The sequence below is a fragment of the Stegastes partitus genome, unplaced genomic scaffold (genome assembly GCF_000690725.1).
Source record: "Stegastes partitus isolate 25-593 unplaced genomic scaffold, Stegastes_partitus-1.0.2 Scaffold354, whole genome shotgun sequence".
Taxonomy (NCBI): Eukaryota; Metazoa; Chordata; class Actinopteri; family Pomacentridae; genus Stegastes; species Stegastes partitus.
Window position 1 is genome coordinate 372,303 of NW_007578085.1, and position 21,353 is coordinate 393,655.

Below are 21,353 nucleotides of genomic sequence, written 5' to 3' on the forward strand. Positions count from 1 at the left end.
ATTTTTGCCTTTTTCTTGACAAATACTTACTAAAATGTACAAAGTGAAAAAAAGGATTTCCACAAAGTAAAGTCAATTACTTAAAGATATTGACTGTTTAAGAATTTAAGTAAAATTCGCTACCTTTGATTTATTGAATTTTTATTTTTATTTTTAATTTTTTGGCCTTTGTGCCTATTTTTAATTGCTTTGTATTATTTTGTAGAAATCGCTTTTCCCGCCGTGGTGGGTTTTTTTTCCCATCAGCGCGGCCTGAGAAACAAAAGGACTACATCTTCCATGGCTCCACTGGAGCCTGCGCACTGCGCAGGACAGATTCACTGACGTTATTACTCTGCGACCCGGCGTTTATGCGACGCACACAGTTATGGCGAGCGGTAAAAAGAGTGTTCCACTGTCCTCTTTGGCAGACTATGGAGATGATTCAGAGCCCGACTCTGACCCCGAACCAGAAGAGACAGGTATAGTAAAACAAACCTAAAACCTTTACAAAGTCCAGTGGCTAAACACATTGTCTGTTGCTGTGCGAATCTCACCCCGGAACTTCATGTGGTGGCTAACGTTAGCTTGTGGCTAACCCAGCTAATATAGTTTACAGAGGTTGTTCATGATGTGAAAACTTGTTTGTAAAAACACGAACATAGATAAAATTCAGGAATTAAAAATTATTTCATCCGAGGGTTCAGGGTGTAGACAGAGTGTTATGGGGGATGTTTGCAGCGGTACGGTATGAGACCTGAACGCTTCGTTAGCGGAGGTCTTGCTGTGTGTCAAGTTACCGGTTAACTCCTGACTCGGTCTCACATCAATGAAATGCGTTAGTTTTCATCCTTGTGTGATTTCACAGAGCGTATGTCTTATAATTATATCGTTTTTTTTTGAATGGCCTATGGCTTTCCGATATATTTCTGTTACTGTGATCCTGGTGTTGTCACGATACCAACATTATAACTTGATGCCTGCCTGAATCTTTCGATACTGATGTAGAAACAGTAACACAGCGAAAACCTACAACATCAGGAAAAGTTACAGGGTTACAGTTTACGACGGGACATCTAACTTAGTTTTTTATTACTTAAATAAAATGGAAATATTTTAACAATGCCAATCCGGGACAGTGGAGGATGTGAAAAGAGGTATTGAATTACTGCACAGTTGTTTGTACATTTTCATATCCAACGAGAACTGATATAAGTCTTCAATAAAATCAGCTTGTGCCATGTTTGTGTTTCTCCACCTTCACATATCACAGTACTGCTTATGAAAGGTGAAGTGAGTCCGTACTAAGATAAGTGGACTTTAGTGCACATTTTAATCACCCGCTGTCATTATTTTTGCAGGAAATTCCAATTTCAAGTTTCACAATTTCCAAATTTGTCATTGATCTTCATAGTTAAGTTGCTAGTTTAAATGCTGCATTATATATGCTTTTAACGTTGATATTTAACTATGAAAGATACATTTTAAATTGTCTAGCAGTTATTATTGCTCTTAGCGAATTACTTTGTCAAAGTCTAATGGTTAAAAGAAGTTCATCTGTTACAAAATGAGTCACTTGTTTGAGTTATACTTGAGGGCAGGAGGTACTTATATTACCTATCACATTTGCTTATCGCTGTTGCTTTTGAAATTTTTTGTACAAGCCAACATGTCTGTTGATGAGGTGCTTTGCTAAGTTGGATGTGTTGGCTTCCTCCAACTGCGTAACTTTTAAACATGTTTTGCAGATAGGCTTTGTGGTGTATATGGGCTGTTCCTCACTCTAGGATGCCTAATAGAAACAATTCCATATTTACTTTGTGCATCTGTCTTATCCACAAGCTGAAGCTGGGTGGCATCAGCAGTTGGATTTGCAGCCATGACTTGGGGGTATGAAAACTGCTAGAGAGAAAAAAGTGGTTAGCAAGCCTGCTATGCGTGCAGGAAGTGGAAGCAGAGAGCTACAAACACACACTTTCCTTGCTGTGGTACATCAGAAATGCTGCTATTAGCAAAACACTGCAGATCAAGTAACGGATTGCACTAATAAAACAGGATTTAGTTCGTTTGTTTTTTTTTAAATAGTAAGGTATCGCAATACATTACTAGTGTCCGAATACCATGCAACACTATCTGATCCATTGCTGCTCTTCATGCAGGTCTGACATGCATTGAAGCAACCAAGAGGTTCATTGTTGAGTTGTCTGACCTCTGTTGTTTGTGTGTGATGTTCCTGTGCCTCTCTCTGTTTTTCTGTCCAACACTAGGGGGGCATGGAGGAGGCTTGGTGTACGGCTATGGAGATGACGACATGAATCGAACGGAGGACATCGAAGACAAGGAGTCTGTAGATGAAGACAGCAGAGAGAGCAACTCGGTTAGTATTAAAGTTCCTTATTCCTCCCTGTAGGTTTGATTTTATTGCTGGGTCTGCGCTTTATGTGGCCCACATGGTGTGTGGTAGTGTGATGTTTTTTGACATGTTCATAACTGGGTCTCTTGTCACGTGCTGAGTCTGTACTGAACTGTGAGGGGACGAGGAGGCTCAGAGTTTGACTGTGGCAGTGGTGGCATCATGTTTAGATGAGCTATGTTTTTGAGTACATCATCAGTATGCGTTTGTACAGATGTAGGTTGAAGGAGCTGAGATCTTCTCTTCTCTTCTCTTCTCTTCTCTTCTCTTCTCTTCTCTTCTCTTCTCTTCTCTTCTCTTCGCTTTCATTAAACACCTTTAATACTAGTACTGTGATATCTTTTGAAAATAAACAGACTTAAGTTGCTTTTTTTGCCATGACAGTCCTAACAGTAATAGTAGTACTGTGGTAGTATATCTAAGCTGTATAAACTAGTATTCAGAATTATTTTGTACATCACTGAGGCACATCATTACACTTACTTATTCGGTATTCATCCATCAGTCAAAATTCTGTAATTCTTTTGTTCCGCTTTCACCTGTACTGCACAAAAAGCCTCCATAATCAGTAATAAATCAAAATGTGATTAAATAATATTAAAAGTAAGTCAACAACAATGCTGAAACATATGCAAATATAATATGTGGCTGAGTATAAACTGTTCTCCCACCTTAGAGTGTGCATCTACATTTAGAGATTGCCTGTGAACCATCAAGTAAGTAATCACAGTGTGCTGAGTAATACCCATCTGACTCATTATCAGACACACCTGTAAAAAGGTGGTGCCCTATTTTGAAGAATCGGACTTGGAGCTATGTGGTCAGTTAAAGTTTACTTTGAAGCTAAAATTTGTGTCACAATGCTTAAATGTTAAGTGCCATATTGCAGTGAAACCATAATTTCCAATATCAAAGGTATAATCTGTAATAAAAAGGCAAACTAAGCATCGCCTAACAAAGGCTCTAGCTGCTTTTTAATTTTAGCAATTAAAAGAATCATTTAGCTCTTCTGGATCTTTTTGAACTAGCAAATTGAGTGGTTACAGCTTCTAAAATGTAAAAGATTTTTTCTTTTGTGTTTTTTTTTTCAGTGTAAATTTAATACTTTTTTTAATGTTGTTGGTCAAACAGTGTTTTTGACATTAAATAGAGCCATTAAATAATCAAGAAAATAGTTGCTGACTAGGGATATCTTGGAAGTTGTGCTTCTTCTAGTTTGTGTTAAGAGTCTGATAATGTGGAGATACTGGCTTTTTTATGGTGCTGCAAACACCACAGATACTTAAGATGCTGGACAACATCTTGTTAAATGGTGGCTGCAAATCCAGGAGTAGCAGCAGGAGCTGGTCCACTGAGGGGGAAAAAAACACACCAAGAGTTGTGTTATAAACTTTTCACTTTCTGAACTCCAAAACCACCAGGTTTGAAAGACATCTTACCTTTGTTCAAATCAGAAAAATTACACCATCTATCAGATGAAGAAACTGTAAAAACAAATAAAATCATGGGATTTTCACCTTTCTGACAATTGAATTTGTATTGAATTTTATTGAATATATATTGAATTATAATTTTATATGTATATATACATATATATATACTGAATAATATTGAATTTCCCTTCTGGGATAAATAAAGTTTTTTTTTTTTCATTCATTTCATTTCATTTCATCCTTGAACTAATCATGTTTTATGTGCAGCTCAGTCACGAAGGTTAGCAAGAAATTATATTTCATCAAATCACTTTATACTACATGTGTCTGAAAATTTCACAAAGAAAATCTGTAAAATACAAAGATATCACTGTCCTTCAGCGCAGACGAGAAGTAGCGACTGACTCAGTGGCCACGTGACAGAAAGTAGCCGAATATTTGTCTGAATCGCAGGCTGTGTTTAGAGAGGAGACAAGTCTGGAAACAAATCAGAGACTGAGAGACGATCTAACATACAGAATTGATAAAATAAATGCAACATGGCTCAGAAACACTGTACAGAGGAGCAAGTTATTTAAAGGCACATTCAGCATGATCGTCTAAAGAAGGAAAGGCACGCACATCCCCGAGGCCCACTGGGTTGGGTGCTGGATCACAAAATGTCAAAAATGAGAAAAGAAGAGAAGAACGATCCGCACACCAAAAACAGGCTCCCTTATACAAGTTATTGGCATGACGTTTCGAGCAAAATGCTGCAGTCTGAGGAAGAGCATTTTGCTCGAAACGTCACGCCAATAAATTGTATAAGGGAGCCTGTTTTTGGTGTGCGGATCGTTCTTCTCTTCTTTCCACATTCAGCATGATGAAACATCTTTCTAGAGCAGAGAGAGGAGCAGAATTGTGTGAAAAATGCCTAGCTTGGAGACAATATAAAAATCTAAGTAGTAAAATATCGACAGCATATAGAACCATCTTTTTTTTTTCCAGCATCAGTAGCACCAGAGGGAACCTGGAAAATGTTTTACATATTGACTCCAGATCTTTTCGATTTTTGTAAAGTGACTCATCAAAGAAATTCATATGTCATTGTATCCTTTTCATGCTGCACAAAAGACAGTTTTAAGTTCTCTCTACGTCTAGCCATGGTTGTGCTGGTACCACAGAGGTGCAGGACTAAAAATGATCCCACATTAATAAGAATGTAAAAGGAGACAGATGCCCTGTGAGTGCTTGGGGTTCAGAGGGCTAAAGACTTTGTGGTTCAGAGAAGTAGCTGAATAGTGTTACAGTGCAATACTGGGTGCTGGGTGTCATTCGGTCTGTTCTGCTGCTTGGTTCCCCATTCTGGTCTCCTCACCTTTTAAACCATTACAGTGTTAACCTTCTGCGTTTTTGTTTTTATAGGAAATGGAAGAATCTGACGAGGGGAGGGACGCAGATGATGTTGAGGTATTTGGACGCCCACCTGCTGTGGGATGGATTGGATTTGGAAAACAATTAAGCCTGATTAATTTGTCTGTTTGCTTTGTGACTAACCAAAGCGAAGGTATGGCTGTCACCACGTGCTGTGAGGGAGCATGTTCACTAGATGGTGCTGTGGGTTCATGTATGTTTGGTGAATATTTAAACAACTAATGAGAAGCTCTGTGTCGGTGGTAGTAGTTGATGTATCCCTTGATTTGCTTGACTGATGCTTCTTCATGTGTGTTGTAACTCTCTCCTGAAGTGAAGAGCTCAACCAACAGTGTTGTTTTTCAGAGCACACTGCTTGGACCTTCACACCGTACTAACCCCACCCTGTGTGTGTGTGTGTGTTTAAAGCTGTATGAGCTGGACAGCCTGCCAGCTTGGTACAGGCCACTGATGTGAGAGTGACTCACAATCCTAACAAGCAGAAACAATCAGTCAGAGGACGTTTACCGTCTGAGGCTTTGTTTTACAACCTAGTGATCTGATAAGCTGTTGTTTTGTGAGTATTGTCTGTTTAGCATGCTATGCCAACAAGAGATAACAGCAATTGCAGTCGTGCAATACAGTACTTGCAAGCGTGCGTCATTATGTGATTTCCTAATAATACGTGTATCAACATGTGGATAGTTGTTCCTAAGAAAGAGAAACAGGGAAGTCATGGAGATCATTCTGTTTGCTTTTGCAAGACAACACTCAACATTTGTACCCTGACACGATTTATTCATTCGTATTTTCTTTAGCACTAAACATTTGATGCGTTGTATGTTTTGTAGCTTTGGGTTGGTTGTTTAGCCTGGTGCTGACCTCTGTGGGATTAGATTCCAACTCACTAATTGACAGCATGAGAGTGAATGTTTGTATTAGCTTTTGTTTTGTCCTCCTGTATGATTACTATTACTCCTTGCAGTTACGTTATCTGTTAGCTGGCAGCTGCTATTTGTGTTCTGATGCAGTTCTGATAGATAAGAGTTGCAATGCAATGCCTGAGCCTCATTTAACCAGAAAGACTGAATACACAGGAAAACTTTATTGCTACATGCCCTTGCAGATTTTGATTGGCTTACAGTATATTTAGCTTCAACTTTCATTGGTCAAGGAACTGTCTGGAGGGACACAGACAGAATCTCTTATCTTCAAGCCAGCTTTGCGAAATGCTAATATTTGTAATATAGTTGAAGCCTCCTAACAATTTGAGGCGTTTCTCTTCCAGCTGAGTGTCAGAGTTCCTGGCCGAACTAGAGAACTTGGATGGGTTTTTTTTTTGTTTTTGTTTTTTTAAAGTTGGTCACTTAATTGGTCCTGTCTGAAATACCTGTCATAGTAATACTCCAGTTATGTTGATGACATTTACTTTTTTATACAGCACCACCAGCGAGTTGGTATTTTTGAATTTCACTGAAATGGCTCACAAATGGATTGTTGTGAAATCTGATACAGACATGTGAGGTCCCCTTGATGAGAAGTTCAAATATTTTGGGTATTCCCTAAGACCCCCTCTTGTATAGTGATCAAGTTAAAATGTCAGCTTCATAACATGTTTAGATTAATTTAGAATTGGCTTTCCCATCAGCCTCAGCTTTACTGTGTTTAGGGTGCTTAATGTTAGCATGCTAACAAGTTAACCGTAATAATATTACATCTACAAAACAATAGCATTTTACAATTGACAGCAATTTTAGCATTTAGCTCCAAGCACCACTGTGGCTAACTACGTCCTCACAGCGACAGTGTTGTGGTTCATGTGTTTTTGAATGAATGAATATCATCTACAAATGTTTATGTCCTAATATTTATTTTATAATAGAAATATAAATATAAACTTGCATGAGGTCCTGCAAACAAGCGAGCCCATCACTGCTCATATAAAATACAGCAGCTGGGACACTATGGTGGTATAGTTCTATACTTGGATCTAATTTTGTGTTGAAATCAGTTTAAAGAGGTACTCCAGTTATTTGTTTGAACCTTTATGCAGTTGGAGGTCACATATGAGACACGTTTTTAAAAAGTCTGGTCAAAATGCTAACAAAAAGATGTACTGTCTGAGATCTATTGCAGCCTCCCTCCATCAAGTCCCTCATGATAACAATGACGATGCTCTGTTTTGGCTAAGACGCTGTTAGAGGTGGTGATCCTAATCTATAGTCATAATAAGGCAGTATTTTGTGGCAGTGTTGTATTAGACTTCAGTGCACTTTGTTCTCATTTAAAATGATTTGTGTACTATCTTTAAAAAAGAAAAAGTAGGTACACACTAAAAATATGATCAGTTTTGCTATTTGCATGGTTAGAGTGGTGCCATGTGGCTCTGATATTTATACGGACAGATGGCTGGATGAAGTGCACAGACGTAGCCTGAAATTAGAAGTGGTTTGTTTTGATTAGAAGTGCTGGCTGTACCTATTGTGCGATTTCATGAGAGAGCTGAATTTAAATTCTCTAGCCAGAAAAACCTTGAAAATGCTAAATCCTATTATCTGCAGTGCTGCCATTTTTTCCAGCTTACTGTAACCCCTGACCTTACTGTGAAGGGCGGCCAGATGCCAAAGAAATGTCAGGTGGGGCAATCAATGAAATGATGAGCATTTATTGGCTCTGTCTCAAATGGTACGTGCCACCTATTAGCTGCATTTATTTATTTATTTACTGTTCCTCGGGTCTGGACTTTTGCCAGCGGGCTCTGCTGTACTTCCATGTCTTTTAGTCCTCCTCCCTTTTTCCTCCTTCTTGTCATTTGGCCAAGTTCAGGACAATTCTTTGATGTGCCCGTGCAGTTGCTAGGTGACGACGTGATTCCTGTGAATAACAGCACTGTTCTTTTGTGCTGAACCTGTGTTATGCCCACAATGCTGGCACAACAGGCAGCATATTTTAGAGGCTGTACAAGACTCCTCCTCGTGTCCAGCCAAAGCGTTCGCTGGAAGCTGCCTAGATTTACTATTCTGGTTTCTATTAGTTCTTTGAAACTATTCTGCTCTGTGCTTTGTTTTGTGCGGTCTGCTGCACTAGTCTCTATGATTTGCAGGTGTCAGGTACACATGGAATGAGGCTCTGTCTCCAGCTCGACATCTTTCACCAGAACTGGCTTTGGTTGTTTGCACAATTCATTTCTCCAACTTGCCTATACCACACTGTAATTAACTATACCAAAGCTGGGATAATGGTTTCACAATAGCTGCCACTGGTGCTGTTTATATTTCCCACCATCGAGCATTAAGGATTAGATTCTCCTGAGTAAAGGAGACCTAAATATCCCATGTGTCTCTGTTTCTCTCCTCTCCCCCTCTCGTCCCTCTTCTTTTTTACAGATCCCAGAAGCAGAAAGAAAGGACCCCAATGAGCTTGTTGGTGAGTACATACTTGCATATACATACATGCATTATACTGACGGATTCTTGAAGGATGAGGTCGGTGTTTATTGTCATTAATATCCAACTGATAATATATGTTATGCCAATGTGCCATAAAGCTCCACTATTCATCTGTAGGTTGAAAAGTATGTCTTCAAAAACACCTTTGAGGCGTTTATACAGGTCTTAATACTTTCTCCTTACAGCTACTGGTGGTAATAGTAGATCTTTGTGTCCAATAGTGGGCAGTCAGGAGGCATTTCACACATCAGACCTATAGGAAGCACTGTCACTGCTGCTACCTACAGCAGCTAGTAAGCTCATTGTGTCATACTCTGAAGTGTCAGTTTTGGACCTATCCATCCATTTTCTGCTGTATTTTTGTGCCCAGCTCCAATTATTTGATTAAATATAAATGAAATCTAAATTATGATTATAAAGAAAATACTAGGTCTCGATGTCCCGACTGGGTTTTCTTATTTTGACCTTCATGATTGTCAGACAAGTAATAAATTGGATCCTTTATGTGTTTTAAAAACTGTAAATATTAACCTTATGCACTTTAATCGACTAAGACAGTTCCCAGCTGTTGTTTTGTTAATGAAACTATATATTTATGACTCATCTTTGCTTGAGTAGTTTAGTAGATTGCTGCAGGCAAAACACAGAGATCTGTGATATTTACATTTTAACCATGCTAATAGGAAAAATATAGAATAGCCCCTGATCGTGGGTGTGTATGTTTAAAACAAAGGTATAATTGAAGACAGCTTTGTCTGGTCGGTGTGGATGCAGTAAATGTGTGAATCACTAACTAGGCCTAGTTGACTTACAAAAGCCTCTTTGTCGACTGACAGATGGGTTGTGAAGGTCTAACAAGGAGCTGGCAGTGGTTAGTGAGCAATCACTGACCTGTACAGGTGTGCATGTGTGTGAGTGTGCTGCAGACAGGATATGAGTGTTTCAGGGAGTGGCTCTTTATACACCACTCTGTTAGACCATAAACCTTCAGTACTAATGGTTCCCTGTCTGCTGTTTGTTTGTACGGGCCCTTAGCTGGATGCACATGACAGCACACTTTATGCAACACTCGTCCCCATCCATTATTTAACTGCAAAATAACACAGTGTTGATACACATGGTAATGTGTTGCAGTGAGTCAAGAACTGATTACAGTCATTCAACTATTATGATTCCTCACTGAGAAAATATTTTATTTTCAAATGAATCCAAATAGGAGATGATTTGTTGAGCTGATTTGTTCCTCAACGGGATGAAGATGATTATGTCTTTGCATGCAGCCATTGTGTCTTAAAGGTGTAATTACCAAAATGCCTCACTTCTAAAATGAGTCGCTCCATAGGACAGACAGCAGAAGCTGAGTGAACTTGAATGGCTTCTTCCCACAGCTTTGCTCTCTCTATCATCAGCACTTCCACTCCTCTGGTTTGTTGCAGCCATAAAAAGAAGTGACAGACGAAAGGGAAATGCACTAGAGCAATTTTTAGTTTTCAGAGCAGCCGCCATCGCCATCAGTGTACTGTAGTGTCAGAGTGTGACTCATAGCCGGACCCCTGACATTCCTTCAGCAGAGCTTGGCTCCTCTGTCTTGTCTGTCAGTAAATGTCACAGTGCGTCTGGCAGAAAGCCTCCCATCAGCAAGCTGAAGACGGCTCTTTGTCTGTTCACTGAAGGGACAGACATTGTCCGTCTGTCCAAAAAAGACCCTCAGGGCACAGATTGTGACTTTCTGTCTGTTTTTAGGAAGACAGATGGAAATTTGGAACCAATATAATCTCTTCTCTGTCAGTTTATTACCGTCTTAGTCTTCCTGACTGTGCTGCTGTTATATTAGCATATTCCTCACATGTTAACTGAATTGTAAACAGGAATAATTATCACGCAGGCTGTGATTCATTTGCACCTCTGCTGCTACTGTGAAGCTACAGAGTTTATTTTACTGTTTAGATTTCAGTTTGTCCAACAAGGCTACAAAGTTAAGTAAATCTCTGGTTGTCTTGAGCGGATTACCAGGCTTCTACAATACAAAACCCCTGTTGCAGCTAGACTGCGTGCATGTCTGTGAGAGAGTTTAATGAAATACCAAGCTACCACCTAATGCCTCTGAGTCATCGGACTTGCCTTGTCAGGTTTTTTTATGGTTGGAGGCTACAGTATTCTCTGTTTTCTACAATATGGTGGATAGACTAGTTGCACGAGACCATTAATCATCATGCGTCTGTGTATTTGTTAACTTCTGTAAAAAAAAATGTATATGAACCTGCATACATGCCTGCTCTGTATTAGTTTTGTGTCTATTTAACAAAGGCAACGCCCTGCCCCTCCTTTGCCCTGCGGGGGGAGGTTAACCATTACCATATCAGCTATGGAGCTAAATGGAAAGGGAGGTACTGCTCCTCCTCTGAAATTTCCAGACACAGAGTGTGGCAAATCTGTATCCACACGTGTAAATCTGTGGTCCCACATGATTAGCAGACCAGGGAAGAGGTGCTGAAGGGAGGGACCGCTGGAAAGAACATGTCAGTAAATGTCAGCAACCTGTCTGCACACAAACACTTCAGAATTCTGTTCACAATATTTATGTGTAGATAGACTTCATATGGTGAAGTTACTGAACCTTCAGCTGTCACATTCAGTACTGATATCAAAGCAATATGGGTTTTGGTTTAAAGACCCCCTCCAGTGATAATCAAGTCCATGTGGTGTTTTTCATACGTTGAAGCCACATGAGGAGTGAAATAAGCAGTCTCTGCATTTCTAATGTGAAACTGCAGTGCACTCATGACGGTCTCAAAAACATAGATTCAGACTTCAGGGTTTTTAAAGTAGCAAACCAGAGGAACTAATCCTGTCAACTTGCAGGACTTTCTATATCATTAATCTTCAAATCAGTTTCTCTTTTGAACGTGTGTGGCTGAATTACTCCAATAATACAACTTATAATTGTGTACGACAGAGTAGTTTTACAGAGCTATAGGTGAGCTGGTAGGCTCAGATAAATTGTAATAAATGGAGGATACTGTATGCTAAATAGGGAGTGCTTTTGGACAAAATTAGAGTTTCCAAGGATGTGCGGTATTTATATTTATGTTTGTGTTTGTTGAGGCAGCAAAGTTATTTGTATTTGCATTCGAATAAAAGTAAATATCAGCTAAACATGCTGTTTTTGCGTTTCTAATTGTAGGATAATATTGGTGTTCTTTAATAAACAGTTAAATGTAATGTTAGTTTATGGTTTTCTTAAACCAAGTAACACATTTGTACAACTAGAAACATAATTAAGAAGAGGGTAATTTTAAATAGTGTTCTGTTTCTTTAGTGTGATAACTGAGCAGCGAGCGCTTTGCATATTACAGGTCCAAAAGAAAAACCAAAGCACAACTGTTATGATAAACTACTTCTTCAAACCATTTAAAGCTGAAAAATAAAAGTAATAATAATCACAATAAAACACTCCTGTAACAATGTGCTACTTATTTTACTGAAGCGTTCCTCTTCCTTTTCAATCTATAATCCATCAGCACACTCAGACAAAGCATAAATAGCACACAAATAGAAATCATTTCAACAATGTTTGTACTAAACAAATATTCACCCATCTTCCTCTTTTGTCCACAAGAAACACTGACAAATATGTTTTTCTACTGCTGATTACACAGCTCATTATATATATGTAAGGATATTTAATTTAAAAAAACAAACACTCACAAATGGAGGATCCTAGTTAGAATTGTTTGTGTTCATATAAAATGTAACCATCGGCCGGTTCTGAGTTGTTAGCAGATCCTCCTTAGACATGTTCGAAGGAATGTTTGAATGTATACTTGACATTGTTATTTCTAGAAGCAGCTGCTTCTGTTTCCTCATTGAACACTACGGTACACAAGACCCCTGTTACTTCGTTGTTCGGTTCATTCTACATCACACAACAGAAGTAGGTCAGGTGAGGTTTGCTAGCCAGGCCGAGGTGGAGCTAAGGTCAGAGAAATATCGAAAATTGTAACTTCAGTGTGGTCGAGGTTTCAGAGTATGTGCCGGTGGAATTTTCCTCTAATGTTTTGTAAGTGTTCAGCATGACAAAGTCAGCACTTCAGAAAATGATCTTCTCATGTCCAGTCAAGTTTTTACTTGTCGACGTTCTTCACAGCGCACCAGCAGGGACGAGCTCCTGCATTTGGAAGTGTGCACAGATGCATATACTCGCTGCTCTTATTCACAGTATGACTGACAGCGTCAAATAAATATAGAGACCATCTTTCTGTACGTGACACTCAAGAATGAAAGCAGAGGGTCGAGCAAGGAAAACAAAACAAGGGACAGGTCAGAAGGAGGGAAAGGAGCCTCCCTTCTCCTTACAAGCCCCAACAACAGCCACTCCCTGCCTGGGACGTTCACTCCTCATACCACACTCTCCTATAAAATCTGCTGGCATACACTTAGGATGAAGATGAACAACAAGATACTTTATCTGCAATGTTTGCGTAACACACAGTGGACCTTTGTTTCATTTACTAAGTTGGATTCTCCAGCACACATCCATGTCCCACCTTCCCTCTGATTTGTCATCTGTCAGATTTGGTTCTCCTGTTTCATTAGCTTTGTCTCAGAGAGGTTGCTTAGTTAATCCTCACTCTGCCTGTAAAGACACGCAGGGTGGAGCAGAAAGGGAAAGCCACTGAGGTGCAAACTTGTAAGGGTTTCTGTTTCTGTCTCCTTGCCAGCTCTCTTCTCAGAGAAGGTGAGGAACATGTCGCCTGATGAGATCAGGATCCCACCTGAGCCGCCTGGTCGCTGCTCCAGCCAACTACAGGTACACTCCTCCACTGTCATTTAACCACGTACAGTTCTCTTGGAGCACACCGTTAATTCAATATATTGCTGCTATTGTCTCATGCAAGCAGTTTTTATATCGCCACCAAGGCCACAATTATGTCTGCTAATCAGACCAGAGCAGTGGGTTTAGCAGGAGTTGTGGGTTTTATTAGAGCTCGGTGCCTTGTGTTGTGTGTCTTAGTGTGGCTGTTTATGTGCTGAATAAACACTTTCCAGGTGATAAATTCATCTTACCTAAAAGGGAAAACTTGTCATTGGCTCCTGAAGGAAGATGTTGGTGCCATAAGTGCAGACAATCTGCACCCGCTCCTTTGGCACTTGTGCAAGGTTTAGAATTAGGATTTCAACATCAGGACTTAAAGTTTAAAACGTCAGGAGCTGAAAGCTACCTCGTCTTGGATGTTGATGCACTCAAAATAACCTGTTCTTGACGCCAAGTGAATAATTTTGTACTTTCACTCACTCCCTCTGGGGTTAGAAATACATTCTGGTGGCTACATAAATTCTGAGACTCGCCCCTGTAATTAAAGCAGCACACAGTGTCATCTTCACTCAGCCTTTTCTCTCCACCACTGTGCTCGCTTTCTGCCGCTCTGCTGTGCATACGGTGCTTCTGACTCCAATAAGGTTTGTTTTGTGTGGAGCTAAGGCAGGTCAGGACACACAGCTGACTTAGTAAGTGAACAGCTCAGCAGTATCCCCTCTGGGCTGACACTCCCCCACCCATCAGATGAACAACTAATGATTCACCTTCCCTAGAACAGCCTGGATATCCCTGCCCTCAGGTCACCGAGGAGCAGGAACGCATGCACTCAGAGAGGGGTTTAATTGGATTTCGCAATTATTTTGTTTTTACAATCAATTGGCTGTTTTTCTTGTCATTTCACCATTACTGGAATGTATCCGTTTGTGAACTCCTTCCAAGTGCCTTTTGCAATCGTGCCCTGACCTTGGGATTAGAACGAAGACTGACATGCCAAGAAAGCTAACTGCAATAGGCTTCTCCCCCCGCCCCCCAAAAGAAAAAAAAAAGAAAGAAAGCTACCTGCATTTATGTCCACCTGACAGATCCCCAGGGTTCATGTTAATTATGAATTCTGTCTGTCAGAAGTAAAGGTTGAAGTCATGTGATGCTGTAACAGCCACACAAAGCCCTGTTAGGAACTGGACGGGTTGAGAAGTGGGTCAACATAGGTGTGCAGCTTTAACACGGGAGACGGCTGCTCATTGTCGTTTTTCGTCCCCGGTTAAAATGGCAGAGGTGTCTTGACATTGACTGATTCGTATGGTTCAAGCTTCAGAAATGCAGAATCCTTCATTTGTCTTGATTTGATCCTTTTTGCTAAACCTACCCTGCCTAGTAAAAACCCAAACTTCCTCAAACTTTTCATGCCCAGGTTGTAACACAAGCCTTTTGCTAAACATTGTGTCCAAACGTGAGTTGAGAGAACCTTGATGTTATCATCAGGGTTTAAACTTTATTAACAATACATACACAATGCATTATATGCCTGTTTTCACAGAAGGCATTTTTCCACAACAACTAACCTCAGCTTGATGTCTAAAATTGGTAGAGTGCCTTTTAACCGATTAGTTAAGCAACAGAAAATTGATCTGCAACAGTTTAAAAGGTGAAATGTGAAACTTGGCCTTTGTTGTTTTCACATCACTATAAATTAAATAATTATCTGTAAGCTGTGTAAGTTACATTTTAAGACTTTTCAACATTTTGCTGTCCTATTGACGAAACAATTGAAAGAGTAATTGCTAGATCTATTGGTATAAAATATTCTCATTGATTTTATAAATGTTCAGTGCACTTTCAGTTTTCTATTTTTTATTTTTTTTTCTATGGCTGTGTTTGTTTGTTTTTTATTAAGCTTTAGTGAACTCTGTAGAGTTGGGATTTATGTGATACAAATTTCTGCCGGTTTAATACTATTCCACAGACAGACCATTGAAATGATGTGAAAAAATCTAACGATGTGCAAACAAAAGCCTTGAAGTAGACAACTGCTAGCAAGCAAACAAGGAGGTAATAAAGCAGGTTTCAGTTTACTCCAGAAATGATCCAAATGTTTTAAAAGGCTGGACATGCTGGTTTGTTAGACCTCGAGGATACATACACTTAATTTATGCCAAGAAACATTTAATGTAAATCTTATACTTGGATAAAACATAGAATTGTGATTGTTCAGATTGATATTGTGCTTTCAATTTGATTTGCAATCTAACTTTTGAAGATCAAGCTTTGCTACAGTATGCACTGTAGATTTAAAACATGTCATTTCCCTATGAGATCAAAGGTGGGACTGTTACATAAGGAGGACGAACTGTGAATTTATGAAACTATTGTCAGGGCAGTCTAAACCCTGAGTCAGACACCGTTCAAAATGTACGAGGTGTGGCCATTCAATAACTAGACCGGGCTTAAGTCAGTCAACCGCAGCGTGCATGCCTGAACCACATACTACACAGATCAATGGGTGTGATTGACTTACAGCATTAATCTCATTATTTAATAACTACACCTTGTACATACTAAGTTGCCACCTTTACAATTTGTTAATTGCATTGTTTCAAGTTACGATTTAGATTTGAAATTGAATAATTATTCAACCCTACGTCCTAATTTATTTATTTTCTTTTCAGGACAACACAGGGCACCCTTAACCAAGCAGTTTTTTTGTGCCTAACCGTAGCCACCACAGTGGTTAAGACTGGGTTAACCAGTGTGGTGACTACGGTTAGGCACAAAAACTTAGCCATGGAAAATCAAAAAAAGCACCTACATCAGTCACTTTTTTATCATTTGTAAAGGTTTGGACCATGTTGTCTAACTAATAGGTGCATCAGGTCAAAAACCACAAGAGAGACGTAACAGCTGGCTGCATATATGTGTTTGATATGGCAGTAACAAGGGACATGAAGGAGATAATAAAAAGACATTACTGCGGACCCAAAGGACTCATTTTTAGCAGCAGTCCCTTCTTCCATCTTGGTCCATGTCAGCCCTCATGTACCACTGTGGACACCCACATCCATCTGCCAGCTCCCTGTGGCTTAGTAGAGCCTGGTTGTCAAATATTTCTTCAGAGGTATCACAAACTTCATATACAATAGCTCCATTCACACCGGCCCTCACTGGGCAGAGCTGGTCATATATATAGGTCTTGTTTATTTGATGACACAGACATTGCATCTTGCCAAATGTCGAGCGTGGAAGAAGCTGAGTCAAAGCAGAGGTGTCAATCTCTTCTCACTCAGGGATGACCTCTTGTCTGTTCACGTCCCTCATTGATTTGTTTGTTTTGTAACAGGAGAAGATCCACAAGCTGTATGAGAGGAAGCTCCATGGAGATTTTGACACAAACAGCCACATCCAGAAAAAGAAAGAATTTAGAAACCCAAGGTATGCAGCTCAGCTGAAGAACGCACCCAGACCAGCAAATACACACACAGGCTGTCATTTACACATGATGTCAGATACGTGCATATGTATCCAAGCATCTTTTTCTCTGGTTTTCTTACAGTATTTATGAGAAGCTCATTCAGTTCTGTGGCATAGATGAACTGGGAACTAACTACCCTAAAGACATGTTTGATCCTCATGGCTGGTCAGAAGACTCTTACTATGAATCTCTCGGTAAGCTGCTTTATTTCTTCTCTGCGTGTTCTTTGTGATTACAGCCCAATACTCATAATTGTGTGGTTTTTTTCTTTCTTCCAGCCAAAGCCCAGAAAGTTGAGATGGACAAACTGGAGAAAGCCAAGAAGGAGCGGACCAAGGTGAGACTAACGACAAAGAAAAGTGGATTACATGACTGTCAGTGCTCCTCTGAGTGCGTCAGGGGCAAGTCTCCACCAGCTGCACTTAATTTCTGCTTTACGTCCTTCATCAGACACAGAAATCAACATTGCCAAGTTCAGCTCCTGTAGCAGCAGTTCAGGCCCAGCCCAGTGCAGCTTTACAGCTCAGCCATGCCCGTTCAGGCTCTGCACTGGGTTTCCATGTAAATACAAACATCTTGAGCAGAAGTGAATTTGAACCCCCTGGGTGAATCAGTCTTTGCTAACCACTTGCGCTTTCACTGTCTGCCTTTGGAACAGCTCTTGTTATAAATAGCATGTCAGGGCTGATACTGAGGAGCTGAGTGATGGGTGTCTCCATGGAACATGCACATGTGGATAGAAAACAGTGTGGTAACATGCTAGTGTGCTTTTATACTATTAGCAGCAGCATTCCTGCAGTGGCACCGAGTTAGAAACTGGACTTGAATGAACATGCACTCAAAAGGAGCTGTTCTGTTGTTCTCTCATGTGAAATGCAGTCGGTGATATGCAGACTTCAGTAGTGTCAAGACAAAAGCCATAAAAATCTGTTGTATATGTGCAGTTGTTTAATAAGTGACTCTTCTATCACTCTGACACTGTTGAACCCAACAGCAGAGATTCTCGGATGGAGCTTATCAGTGACCAGCAGAAGTCACTTGAGACTGTTTGTTAAAAACACATCAAACAGTACCAAGAATTTAAACCAGTGTTTCAATCGGTTTGTGTGTTCTTCAGATTGAGTTTGTCACCGGCACTAAGAAGGGCACCAACCCCTCCAGCACAGCAGCTTCTACCACCAGCAGCACCACCACCACCACCGCCACAGGTAAACTCCACCACCCCAGTACCTGACAGCTTTCAAATTCGGCAGTTTTACATGATCTGGTAACCTCTGGGTAGCACTTCCAGCCCTGTCTGACTTAGAAGCTGTCACATAAACATGGTGGTTTCAGCACAAACTCTAAATACTTGAAGTTGTTGAGGAGTTCATATTCAAGTCAGCTGCTTTGAAGGAGTTACAATTTAAAGTCATATTTTTAAATCGCAGACTATTGGTTTGCAGAAATACATGATTTTGTAGTTTTTTTTAATAATGGCATTGTTGATAACTGTTATTAATAGATTTTAGAGCATTGATTAGATTGTAATAGATTACAAAAGTGGGCTACATTTCTCTGAACTCATTGTGGTCATTAATTAAGCTCCTAAAAGTTCTCAGGATGACAACAAAACGACAAAATCCTCTCTTCTGAAACTCTTCTGCTTTGTGTTGTGCTTTCAGGTGGGACTCCATTGCTCATAATAAGACAAATTAAAAAATGTTTGCGGGTCATTTAAAATCTACCGCTTGATATCATTGCCACAATTTCGATTTTTGTCATTTTATTGAGTCATGACTCTTGTGTTTAAGTAGCCAACCCATGTTGAAATAGAGCCTTTGTGTAAAATGTGCTAAGCATTTAAGGTTCAAAAGCCCAGCAGCCGTGACTCAAACAGATACTTGTAGCTGCAGGTAAAAAATGTGGATTAATTGTTCCCAGTGCAGCTTTTGTAACAAAAGGATTGTATGTATCCTTGAGTTTCAACTAACATGTCCATTTCCCTCTTTGTATAATATTTGCAAAGCTTATTAAGTACTTCAAATTCAGCATTAATTCATCTATGTTTCTTAGCTTGCTGTCATCTTTTTCCCTGGTTTTGCAGGCCCATTGTGTCACTACCACCTGTAGGTCAGTGGTAAAGTGTTAAACCATCGGCAGGAGCGTGTGCTTCATGCTTTATGTGTCTTTGTTTTGCTACTTGAGATAAACCAAAAACTCCACTGGATACCTTTGGCCAAAGTAAAGTCAGGCCTTTTCTGAGCACAGCTGCTGATTCACACCCTGAGCTCCACTCACTGACTCCTCCCCTGTTTCCTCTGACCAGCAGACGCCCAGAAGAGGAAAAGCAAATGGGACTCTGCGATCCCTGTGACCCTGGCCCAGCCCACCATCATCACCACCACGGCCACCCTGCCAGCTGTCGTCTCCGTGACGACCACAGCCAGCGGCACCAAGACCACGGTCATCTCCGCAGTGGGCACCATCCTAAAGAAAGCAAAGCAGTGACCGTGAAGCACAGGCAGAACCATGTTTGTCCATGACTGACATGAAGTTGAAAGATCTGTGCTGTGCTGCACTTAGTACATAAAGATGGAGAGAGAGGACTAAAGAACTGGTGGACACTCAGTGTACATTTTTAGAGCCAGCCTGCTCTGCTACACATGGACTACTCTAAAGACTAAACTGCCTTCTATCTCTGGGATTGTATCTGCACTAACTGCGTCTTAAAGCCAAATTACCAGTTTGGTGAAAATACTCGTAGGCCCTCCATAAATCTGATGCATGCAGATCTCATTCGATGAAACGTTTGTCATTCATTTTTAATGTGTTGGCAACAGCTGATGGTATAAATCAGTTAAAGACAATGGTTGAATATGGAAGAGTCCCAAGTGTCTGAAAAACTGCTTATTTTTATATCCATAGTTCTGGTGCAGTATTTTCATGCTTCCAGTAGCGGTTACGTGTAATAGCTCAACATGTGCATACATTTTTCAGCCTTCTTTTTTTTTCTCCCGTGACATAGTGACCGACTCTGAGGTAAGATTTTTTTTTTACACTTGTACATATATGTATTGACGACAAGGTGAATAAATGGATCAGATGTTGCCTTTTCAGTTGTGTTCTCTGTTTTTTGTCAATTTCCACAAACTTTTTTCGCCACTTTGAACTAAAAGTGAAATCTTCTTCAGGTCATGGAGTCAGAAACGTGTTGAAGAAGCTGTTTGTGTTGCTTCTGATTCAACTGTTTTTTAATAAAGCTTTCCATGTTTGTATTTTACTGTGGAACTCTCCACATTTATGGGCAAACAAGCTCTATTGACTGCAGGCATTGGCCTGAATCTGGACTGAAGAATCTCTTTTGCTTTCATGCTGACACCCGCAAACACATTCACACAGTTTCTGTCTTCTCTCTCGGGGAAAGCATGTGTGTTCCAGGTGGTTGTGCTCTTTTCACTTCACATCTGACTTCTGTCAAGAAGGTTAAAGTTGACATCAGTGGGGCCCAAGCTGCCTTGAAGACAAGTAAAAAGTTATTTATAAATAGATTCCTCCCAAGATGCACATATTCTTTGATAACCTTTCATATTGTGGTATTCTTCAGTTGGGTGTAGTCCTTTTACTTGCCTGACTAAACATCCCAACTTTATAAACATGACTTCTTTGTGTTCTTATTGTGTTTATATAAACCTTGCCCTGCATATTCAGTTGTAAAAATAATAATAAAAAAAAGATTGCCAGTAATAAAACTATATTAAACTAGACTGGGCGGCTATTACCTTTTATTTTTACCATAAAAAGAAGTTAACCAGACTACTAGAAATCAGATGAAACTAAACAAACACATATATCTATTTTATAAAACTACAACACTTTGTTAATTTTTGTCTATTTAAATGAAGAATATCGCAAAAAGTGATGCAAGCCTCCCGTGAGGTCTTGGCGTGACACTAGGAGTCAGCTGAGGTTTAGAGCACAGATTGTAGCTCCGACCTGAGTCATGTAAGACATTCTGTTGACTCATACCCACATTTGGCCATGAGCTGTGGCAGAAGACATGCATTTGGTACAGTAAATGAACAAATATCCATGCTCTCATTGTATCGCAACATGTTTTTGCAGAGCCTGGAATGCAAATACAGTTATCACAAAAACTAAACTGCAGGTTCTGTCCTAGACGTCTCACTGACGCGTTGTGTTTATGCGGCGCGCACACTTAGTTCCACAGATTTTCATTGCAGAATAAACAACCTTTACGCTTGAGTGACTGAGGCTTAAGGAACATACAATGAGAGACAGAAACCGAAGGCTATTGGATGGTTCCTACATCTTACCTGGTTGATACTGTGATTACAGAAAATGAATCCCAATGGGTGAAGTCCTTGAAATCTATGTGCATCGTTTTTACATTTCCACTGGG

The 21,353-nt window shown here is 40.0% G+C and overlaps 1 protein-coding gene across 2 annotated transcripts; it reads left to right on the forward strand.

Moving 5' to 3' along the window:
• Nucleotides 1-334: 334 nt before the first annotated feature.
• Nucleotides 335-20,049, forward strand: sap30bp (SAP30 binding protein). 2 transcript variants are annotated; one of them, XM_008284316.1, is made up of 10 exons: nucleotides 335-461; nucleotides 2,247-2,356; nucleotides 5,230-5,274; nucleotides 8,604-8,643; nucleotides 13,388-13,476; nucleotides 16,820-16,911; nucleotides 17,033-17,145; nucleotides 17,230-17,288; nucleotides 18,069-18,159; nucleotides 19,260-20,049. In XM_008284316.1, exons 1-10 carry the CDS (start codon nucleotides 368-370, stop codon nucleotides 19,439-19,441), a joined length of 915 nt encoding a protein of 304 aa, XP_008282538.1. In that variant the 5' UTR covers nucleotides 335-367; the 3' UTR covers nucleotides 19,442-20,049. The 2 variants fall into 2 exon arrangements, with proteins under 2 accessions (XP_008282538.1, XP_008282539.1); XM_008284317.1 differs by having other exon boundaries at nucleotides 19,263-20,049.
• The last annotated feature ends 1,304 nt before the right edge of the window (nucleotides 20,050-21,353 follow it).